The sequence below is a fragment of the Pezoporus occidentalis genome, unplaced genomic scaffold (assembly GCF_034315485.1).
Source record: "Pezoporus occidentalis ecotype Australia unplaced genomic scaffold, CSIRO_AGI_Poc_V1 ctg55, whole genome shotgun sequence".
Classification (NCBI taxonomy): Eukaryota; Metazoa; Chordata; class Aves; order Psittaciformes; family Psittacidae; genus Pezoporus; species Pezoporus occidentalis.
In genome coordinates this window covers 1,639,236-1,649,408 of record NW_026915888.1, presented here as the reverse complement: position 1 = coordinate 1,649,408, position 10,173 = coordinate 1,639,236, and the positions used below count along the sequence as shown (strand labels likewise).

At 41.2% G+C, this 10,173-nt stretch overlaps 1 protein-coding gene and 1 long non-coding RNA gene across 3 annotated transcripts in view; one reads left to right on the top strand and one right to left on the bottom strand.

The window, feature by feature from the left end:
* Window positions 1–241: 241 nt before the first annotated feature.
* LOC134173721 (uncharacterized) lies at window positions 242–3,918 on the top strand. Of its 2 annotated transcripts, none has more exons than XR_009968372.1 (4): window positions 242–910; window positions 1,473–1,561; window positions 3,017–3,151; window positions 3,758–3,918. It is a non-coding gene; the product is annotated as an uncharacterized LOC134173721 (long non-coding RNA). The 2 variants fall into 2 exon arrangements; XR_009968371.1 differs by having other exon boundaries at window positions 245–910; window positions 3,078–3,151.
* Window positions 3,131–10,173, bottom strand: part of TRPC7 (transient receptor potential cation channel subfamily C member 7) — a 77,794-nt gene continuing 70,751 nt past the window's right edge. Inside the window, exons 11-14 of the mRNA XM_062638045.1 lie at window positions 9,923–10,003; window positions 7,031–7,084; window positions 5,639–5,714; window positions 3,131–4,878 (exon numbers count right to left, since the gene is read on the bottom strand). Of these exons, the coding sequence (XP_062494029.1) occupies window positions 4,736–4,878; window positions 5,639–5,714; window positions 7,031–7,084; window positions 9,923–10,003 (354 nt within the window). The 3' untranslated portion in view covers window positions 3,131–4,735. The remainder of the gene's footprint in view (window positions 4,879–5,638; window positions 5,715–7,030; window positions 7,085–9,922; window positions 10,004–10,173) is intronic.

The following is a 10,173-nucleotide window of genomic DNA, read 5'->3' as shown; positions in this document are numbered from 1 at the left end:
GGAATCACTTCCTAAAATGATGAGTGATAACTGAGGCAATGATTCTTTTTTCCCCTTGTTCTTGTGCTGCTTTGCATCAGGCATTGGCAGATCTTACACCTCACACCGGAGTACATGCCCTACATAGATGCAGAACAGAGACCACGGGAGAATGAAGTTAATGGGCATATATAAGACCCAAATCAGATTCAGAGCCACAGTCCCATTTTTGACCTCTGACTTCCAGCTTGTTAAGGTAAATCCCTGGATTTCTCTTGCACCTCTATGCTCTCATTGGAAGCTAGGGCTATTTCTTCTCTGCTCTCTATTCCTTTTTACTAAAAATGTAAGTAAGTTGCTTAAGGCCACAGTTTGTGCAGGCTGGTGTCCAGTATCAGATCTCCCACCTTCAGGGTTTATAGCCCTGCCACTAACAAGGTATCATAATGGACGTGAACCAAGTGAGAGAAGAAGGGAGCTGTGGGACGTGCTGACCATAGCATCTAACTCTGCAGTGCTGAGAGATTTGTAGCCAATGCAAGGGCAGAGCTGCTTTTAGGGGTCAGGCTGGGTCACAAGGAAAGTATTTATGATGTCTAGATAGAGGAAACATCTGTTCTTCCCATCTGAAAGCCATGTTGCAAGACAGTCTTGGTGGCTTTGGCTATGAAGTCATGCTTTCCGTTCCTTACCTGTTTGTTAGTCAGGAAAGCAAATGCAAGCCAAATGAGGATTGGAAAGACCTGTTTGCCAGGTTCCTGCTTGGGGTGGGAAAGGCAGCAGAGGTGTTGCCCTTGATGATGCTGCCTCCTCCCTCTGCATCTGCAACCCAGGGCTGCAGCACAGACTCGGCCCTGGTGCAGGCAAAGATCCGCTGTCAGCTGGAGACGTGCTTGAAACGCTGCCCGCACTGCTCTGTTCTGCATTTGAGGTGATGCCCTGTGTCCTTGCTGAGCGATCCTTAATCTCTTACATCTTTAATCAAGGTATTTTCTTTTGGACTGCTGGAAACGCTTTTCTCATGTGGATTAATTAGAAATAACACCTAGCTCTGACAACTGAATCTGCTGTGAGCTCCGGTCAGGGTACAGGCAGTCCTCTAAGCCATTCCTCATGACACTGCTCTTGCTTCTTACTTACTTTTAATCCCTGTTGTTTGGGAGCTGTAGGCTGTGGTCAGCCGTTCTCAGTGGAGTTACAGGCAGAATCAGTGCAGCTGCGAGAGCAAAGCTACGTGTGAAACCCAACCTCGTGCTGCTGAAAGCACTGGCCTGATTCCAAATGCCCTCGGGCAGCCCCTTTTCTTTCAGGATTTGCACCTCTGCTCAGCAGGGGTTCCTGCCTTAAAACCTGGTAGTTCAGCTATTTGGAGTCGTGGTAATGCTTTCTCCCATTTCCTCCCTTTCTGTTAGCAGCAGCAAGGTGTGAAACTATGGTCTGAAGTCGGTAAATCAACACTGACTAGTTAATGGCTTTGATCTGATCTTCCTCAGGGTGTCTGTTTTAGTTTGATAAGCCTGTGGGATGTGCAGAATTAGGATGATCTCTTGGAGCATATTCACCCTTGTGTGGGTGACTTCAGGTTAGTTTCATCTTTGTGTTGACCCCTCTCTAACATATTTCCCACAAAAAGTTCTAATTCTGTATCTACAAAGAGTTTAGACAAAGCTCCGTTCCTTTGCAGTATGAATTTGTCCAAGGAATATTAAATCCTATATTTTGAAGCCAAAAGTAAGAGCTGTTACAGACTGGATCAAATCTAACCCAGCAGGTGGGTGATGTCTCATCCCCCACCAGTGATGGGAGATGGGACAAGGGACCTGCACATCTCGGGTCTAACCCAATCTGGGACCTACTTTGATTTTTCCTCTCAAGCCCTCTCTCAGGGGTCTTTTAGTAAGGCTTATTCATTTTAACATCTTATAAACAGAGCCTGGAGAACAAACCATGGATTTAACCGTCATTGCTGCTGATAGCACATTACTACATAGTGTGCAGCTTCCTTGGGTGTGTTCCTGGGACCAGATGAGAGAAGTGCTCTGATGAAGTGGGATTTTGCTTGTCATGAATATTTTTATGAGAAGTCTCTGTGCCTTGATAGTTCCTGGAATGCAAATGCAAAAGGGGAGGAAGCAGGTTTATTTTCTATGGTGTTTTTCATACATCTTTTAGTCTACTTTTGAGGTCCTAGAAAAGATTATGCTCGTTCATTGCAAATTCCTGTGGCAGGGCAGCTCTGCTTCACTTACAGAGATGCTACAAGGGCAGCAGGCAGTAGCTGATGGGTCAGGGTTATACATCCTCCTGGGCCCATGTAGTTCACCAAAGCTGTTCACAGTACAGTGTTATTTCTGCTGACCAGAACATGCAATATTCAGCAGGAGAACATGCTTGTTGGCATTGCTGGACTTTCAGCAATGATGGAAACACAGGTCTTTCACTGAGTTGCATTTAAATGTACAAAATATATGTAAGTAGGTAAGCTCATCGTACTGTTTCCACTTAATTTTCTCTGGCTAACTGGCATATAATATCATAAGAAATGGAAATAATGGTGGTTATTGTATCTTCTACCAAGAATATTTCTGCTTAAATTACTAGGGGATGCTAAAAAACTGAATGAGAAGGGTAAAGCAATGTTTTGACCAGGAGCCAAGTGTAGAGCTGTAATGAAATAGATGTTTAAGAGAGTTCTGTGGCACCAAACTTGGTTTTCCAAATTAAAAAAGCTTTTACACAGTGTCTGGAAAAGGGAAGGAAGAGGGGTAAAGAAGTATTACTGTGAAAGATATTCCTTCTTATGGGCAAAACCGAATAGCTTAAATTAGCAGCATTTTCTGGTTTGAGTGGGTTTCTGAACCTTCTCTTCTTAGAAGGCGATTTTACAAGCACATTAATAAGGACAGAATAACTTCAATGTAAGAACCACAACTAAGGAGTCCTGTTTGCAGAATATGGTTGGTCACAACCTTTCATTTCATAGTTTGGTTCCTTTGAAATGTATTCTAGTTTAAGTCTTGTTTCTCGACTCGTTCAGGCTTCAGACTTCCCATGGTAAAATTGCTTCATACAATGATTTCATTGTCCACACGTTGCAGAAAAGAAGCCCATGTGTCGGATAGTCAAAAGATCAGGCAAATATTTGACTCGGTGTGCAACAAAATATTATGAGGTAATTTTATTTTTCCCCCCATTTTTAGGTAAAAATATTACAGTATACAAGATAATCTTATTAAAGGTAAAAATACAGTATTTTGCTTCTTTTTCTAAACAGATCTACGTACAGTACACTTTTTATTTTGTTTTTTTTTGTGTGGTTTTTGTACAAATATAACTATTATTCTATTAGGCTATCTGTATTCTCATCTGGCACTTAAAAACTGATCACGGGGCACCTTCTGGCTCTGCTTGTTTTCCTTAGCTTATGCCTAAATGTAATGTTCATCTTCTAGGTGTCTCTTGTAAACAAGCAGCACAGTTCAGTGGTTCCCAAGTAGTAAGGTGTTCTTTAAGTAGTTGAAATCATGTAGCTAAATGTAAAAACCCAAGCAGAGTTTGCAGTTGTGTTGCACAGAGTCATTGCTTTCCAGTTGTAACAGTGCAATCCAAGTACTTGTATTACTCCAGCCTTTAAAACAGCTTCAATCCCTTCTTTGTCCTCTGTAAAAACCAAACACATAATAATTTCCACAATGCTTTTTCCTTTATTTCTTCTTTTTTCTTCTTTTTGTCAGAATGTTCTCTGTGGAATTGAAGCCTTTTTTGTGTTGATTTAAAGGTTTGAAACTACTGGGCTATGTTTTTCATGATGTATCTCACCCTATGGCTTGCTGTTTGACCTCAGGAACCTGCAAGCTGAGCGCAGTTGCATCACTGTCACTGGATAACTGCTGTTCCTTGAACTGAATACATTAGCACAATAAATGTGATTGCTGGGTATTCCTGGGAAGTGAGTTGCACATCATTATGAATATTTCAGTACACTGTTGGGGAAGCTGGGGTCATCTAAGGATAAGAGAGAGGCAAGGTGTGTACAGAGAGACCATATCCATTTGTGGACTAGGTAATATAGCTGGAAAAGGGGAACAGGAGTTTCGGGCTGGGAATCGTTGTATCAAGTTCTTGCAGAAGGGTGAAAGGATGCTTTACCCAACAAGCTCCATTCATTTTTTTTTCCAATGCTGTCATCCCTCTACAACAAAAGTAGATGACCTCTACCTGCCATACGTTGCCTTGGTCAGTTCAGCAGTTGATTTCTCAGTTGCTTTTCATTAGCCACAGTTCAAAGGTATCTATCTTCAGGGATGCCCATGTAAACATAAAAGGGGAGTACACACCCGAGGATAGGAATTTTCAAGGAGTATGCTTAGCACATTTTGTCTTCAGGCTTCACCCAATTCTGATCAATACAGTCCCAGGTGGTGTAAATGAGCACAGTTATGTTGTCTTCACTACAGTCAGACAGGTGAAGATCTGTCTTTTTTGCCTTTAACTAGAGGTGCTTCCCTATGGTGCATCTATTTCTGATGTCAAAGGGAATACATTTTTACCAGTAAGTCACTTTTGTACCATAAAAGGTTTAACCGGTAATAAACTCACCAAGCACAGCAGCAAGGCAAAGTGCTCCTACCAATGCTTGCTAGTTAGCAAAAGTTGAGTGTGCAGTGCCCATCTTTTATATGGTTTTTGCTCTCCTAAGATGCTGGTTGAGATTGAAAAGTGTTTAGAAACCAGTTGCCTTGCTCTGTTTTCACCCTCAGATGTCCTTGTTTAAGGTCTTCCCAAATTTGTCGCTCAGCTGCTGTATTAGTCGTGCCAGCTCGTCAGTAGCTTGTGACTTTTCCTCTAAGAGCTCATAGCGGAGACTAGAAATATCTTGCTTAATCTCTTTAAGTTCTCCTAAAAGGAGGAAAACGTCTTTGTTAGTAACATTGACCCAAATAAGTAATCCCTATGGTTTTAAGAGCTGAGAGAGAATTAATTTCAGTGCGTTTGCTCATGAATGAGTATGGAGCTCCAGATTACGTCCCTGCATTTATGCATTTAATATTTGTGCCTATAAGAAATAACCTGTATTTGCAGTAGTGGTACTGACAGCGATAGCAAATATGTCCAATGTATGGAAAGTTACCTTTTTTTCTGAAGTCTACTATCTCTTCACATATTTATCTCTTATCTATAGGGGGACTTACAGGAGAGTAACACTTAAGAGGTGATAGAAGGAGGTTCTCTTCCATCTGCATACAAATCCTATATGACATAATGACAATACAAATCCTATATGACATAATGACCATACAAACCCTATATGACATAATGACAATACAAATCCTTGGAGCAGGTAGGCGCAGTACAGGCAGAAGTTGCTTTGCTTCAACACCAAGATAAGGTTGGGTGTTGGCAATAGCCTGGGTGTTGCAAAACAAGGAGAGGTAGAGCTACGGGGCAGAGCAGAACTCTGTAAAGATCCTGTGATATATGTATTCTGCTAAGGAAAATTAAAAACCCAGAATTTATGAGCATAAAGGTGGCTCAGAGTCAGCACTGATGACACATGAATGAGCAGAGGATGTTATCTAAGCTGATGCCTCTTAGTGTTGGTATCAGTAGCAATAACACTACATGCTCTAATATGTGTCAATTATAACAATCCACTTGCCTTCATTAACTTCATCATTTTCTCGGTCAACCTGAGCCTTCAGGACGTATCGCTTAATCAGACGCTTCATTATTTTCTGAGAAGAGAATAGAAACACTTATCTTCATGTGAGCTTAGCCCTGCTGCCTTCATTCTAGACATCCTCAGCAATTCAAACACCTCATTTCACTATGCATAAAATCTGTCTTCAGGGAGTGCAAAGAGAGTTTATTTATTGACTTCCCATTTATTTTATGCTTTCTCTTATGAACTCTGTACTACAACAGATGATTGACAGCCACTCCATAATGAGCCCATGTACAAGGCACTTTCAGGTACTTCATGGAATGCATATGAATGTAGAGTATGTCCCACAGACAGAAAGAAAACACAGATGATCCAATAGCCAAGTTAAGAAATGGGATCCAGAGCCTTTCCTTAGCATGTTGCTGTTTAGTATAGCAATAAAAAGTACTTTACAGGAAGAAATAAGTGGTCAATTAATGATGTTAGCAAACTCTCATGATGAGGGACTAAATATCTGACCCAAAGTTAACAGAGGACTCTGTCTTGCAATTGGGGTTTTAAGAGAGAAAATAGATTTAGTGAAGAACAGAGAGAAAAGAGTTTGAACAGAAGTAGAGAATTTGGTTTAAGTGGGAAAAGTTTCTTAGGAAAATGGCAGATTTTAAGGGACATGCACAGGATAAAAAAATGGAGACATGCAGACTTATAAAATGGGGGATGATTGTTAATAAGCAACAGCATCTATGGAAATAGTAGAAGATGGCTATGGAAAGGAGCTTGCAATGCGATATTGTTCCAAAAATGCATGTTACATCTACCTAGAAGGGCAGTAACATTGGCAGTCTTGGGCTATGCACAGGGCTACAGCTTAAGGCTGCATGGTTGCTAGTTCTTCACTACAGAAAAGACACTCATCAAAGGAGAAAAGAAATCTCAGCTATAATAAACATAAAAAGGATGGCTCTATCAGAGACAGTGATTTGGGTGCGTCCTCTGTAAACAGAGGAGCTCAGTGAACACCCAAGAACACATACACAGATGCATTTCATTGACCAGATGGTCACTGCTAGGGGAAAAGCCTTTCCCAGCATGTGCTCAGTTACTCAAAGAGCAATCACACGTCTCTGCTTTGAGCATCACCGAAAAACACTGCAAAGAGTGGGAAATACCAACTAAGAAATCAGAACACCTGCTCTTTTTTCTTAGTATCCAGGTATGGATTATAACAGTGCAAAAGGCGTGTGAACATCAGAGAAGGATCCAGTCATTTGTATATGTCATGCAGTCATGGAATATGGGATGTCTAAGACTGTCCTTGTATCAAGGAGGCATCTGGCTAATCAGGTGAATCATTAAGGCAACAGAGATGAGGCACAGCGCACGTACGGTGTGTTGAAGATGGCCAAGGTAGTAGAATCCAGAGGGAGGTAGGGTGGTCACCTGAGAAAACATAAATGAAGTAATGTTTGGGGAAAGTAGGGAAATCCTGGATCCAAAAGTAAATGATTTTCTTTTCAGAACAGACTACAGAGGAAACTTAGCCTAAAACAAGGAAGCAGCACACAGCGAATGCTCTTATTACCTGGAAAAACAGGATAACATCACATCTATCTACTCCAGTTCCCATACTACTTCTGTTTCTGATGGACGCTACTCAAATGCTATCCTGTATTAACCACTATGTGTGACAGAAGTCACAAGCTTAAGGCTGCTTAGTTTATCTAATATATGTTGTAGTCAGATTGGTCTACAGAAACTAAAAAGTGTGAGCACTTTGTACCAAGGATCTACTTAGTCATTGAGTAGTTATTTCTGCCAATATCTTTAGGAAAGTAATTCATTTTTGCCTTGATACTGACCTGGGGCTTTTATGCCTCGCTTCTCCCCAGTACTGCTTCTTTCAGTTGGAATATGTGAAATAGCCTCCAGGAAAAATAACCCTGGTTATTTAGGGCAATGCTGAACCAAACTTACAGAGAAGCTCTTGGGAATGAGTGCCGGACTGGAAACAATTAAAATATGTCTGATTTCTATAAGGTTCCCCATTCTTCAAAAGTTAATGGAAATTCTTCAGGTCTCAGAGAGCTTTTATACTGTGCAACATTCAACTACCCACTGTTCGGCTTAAAATAGTCTTCATGGGCTCTAGGAACAGGTCAGGCATTTTCAAATTATAACTGCACCGAATTCAATGTTTTTTATGTATTTATTGGCACAGCCTTCACCTTCAAGCTCTGCATTTGCCATCAGGTATCTGAATACGTTCTAGCACAGGGGGAAATGAGAAGAATAGGACAGAGGTACTGAAGTTGGACTCGTGAGGTTTGAGGATCAGCTTCTGGTTCAACCATAGGTTTTTTGGGTCTGGTAAGTCCTGCTGGACCTTATTTCTTTGTCTTTAGTGTGGAGGCCATGATATCTTCCCACTTCATGTCCCTGGTCAAAATCAGGTGCAAGTTAGCAGTGATCAGAGGGGACAACTACTCACTGGGGCATGAGATCTCAAACCTGGCAATCTATTTTGTCTCTCAGAACAGCAAAGAAATCTACTTCTGACCCTTTTAAAGTGCAAACTATTCCTTCTATTTTGTTTTCCAGACAAATCCTTTCCTTAGTTTCATAGGTGAAGATGTTGTTGACAATTTGGCAGACTGCAGTGCTGCAAATGGGAAAACCTCATTAATTTAGCAGAGCATTTTAGCACTGCTTCATCTTAAAAGCTCGGGTCAACAGGGTTTGATAAAGATATCATTTTGCCTGGACTAGTTCATTCCCAGACCATGGCTGCAGTGTGTTGACTTGTTCTTCCTACTTTTCAAATCACTGCATGTTCAGATGCTGTGTATTTTTGTCCTTCCTCAGGAGCACTGTCTCTGTGTAGTAAAGGTACACAGACTGCAGATACATCACTTGATAAATTCCACCAAAGAAAACAGCTCAGCAAGAAGGTACTGCTTCAAAGGTTTTCCCAGTTGTAGAAGAAAGTTTGCTGGCCAGATTACCAAACTGTTTGTTCTTCTTTATATTTAACTAATTAAGAGTATTACACTCTCCTTATATTATTTGGGCAATTTTTTCCTGCAGCAACTGAAACTTTCTAAGGTCATTTGAAGACAAACCTAGTAGGAGCATTTTTAAAGCAAAATAACAGGTAGCTAATCCTTTTCTATCTAATTTTCACAGTTGCTTCTGGCTTTTTCAACCTTGGAAATAAGGGTCTAATTTACCACAAACATTAGGTGGTCTCATTTAGAAATAATAGCTACAGGAAGAGAATGAGCCCAGCAGAAGCTGACACATCTTCCCCTTACCTGTGGGTTTGAACGGATGGGAAAACATCAGAAATGCTGAAATGCCACTTTGAGTGGGATGTAATCATCTCTTCCCTTTGCCTTTGATGGTATTAAGCCAGCTAACTCTAGGTACCAAAGTGAATGTATCCCGTTTCAAACTTGGATTCTTACACACTCCTTTTATCCTAGCACAAAGGCCTAAACAACTTTTAAAACCAGTAGAAATCTGTTACTGGTGTGCTGTACAGCCTAGGAGCCCATTGTGCTGGCTGCTGTACCAACACAAGACTAAACCTCCTGGAACCACCATTGCACGTTTTGTCCAATTTAGCTTTTACTTTCCTCAACTCTCTTTAATAGAATATAACTCTCTGCAGGCATATCACTTGCTGTCTGGTTCCTTTTCACTTTATGTTCAAAAATAAGGAAAAAATCCCGTGGAGCGCATTTTGCTTCTCGTGTTACCCTATTATGTGTTTGCTGAAGAAATAACACGTTTGCTGGCATGAACACTCCAGCTTGAGACAGCCAGTTGTGTTAGTCCCTGCGATGGTGGGGGTACCCTGTGCCACTGCTGCAGCCACAGGTATTTTTGAAGCATACCACATTGCAGGTTTAGCTTGGTAGGAGAAGTCACTGCCAGAAGAAGCACATGCGGATGTTAGTGCAAAGGCTGGAGAGATGACTTAATGTCATGACAAATGAAATGCTGTCAATGCAAGACTAAAGCTTAGATGATACTCCTTGTATTAAACACCACCGAGAGGAAATAATTAGCATGACAAATCCTAACACCGTGTGTATTTCTATGGGTGACAGGCTGCATTTGTCTCTGAAGTGCCCCAGCCCCATCCCATGCGTGCTAAGGCACAACCTGGCACATCACGGGGTGGCATCAACGGGAAGAAGACAAACATGACCCTTGCAGGGAAGAGCTGTTCACTGACAGATTTCTTCCCTTCTCTTGCTTTCATGCTGTGATTACCTGATATCTTGTGGGCTTGTTGTAAGCGTTCTTCCCAGAAAAATAGTCTGTATTTTGAGAGTTAGAGTGAAAACGAACTTTCTGAAATTATAAAACATCATGATACAATTAAATCAATGATAGCGTCTCATACCCAGACAGCCCCAAACTAAACAGAGCTTTACAAGAACAGCAGGAAATGGTTCAATGAACAAGTAGAATAAAAGCTGGCACATTCAGGCCTAAAAAGCAAACTTTTGAAAGGCAGAAAA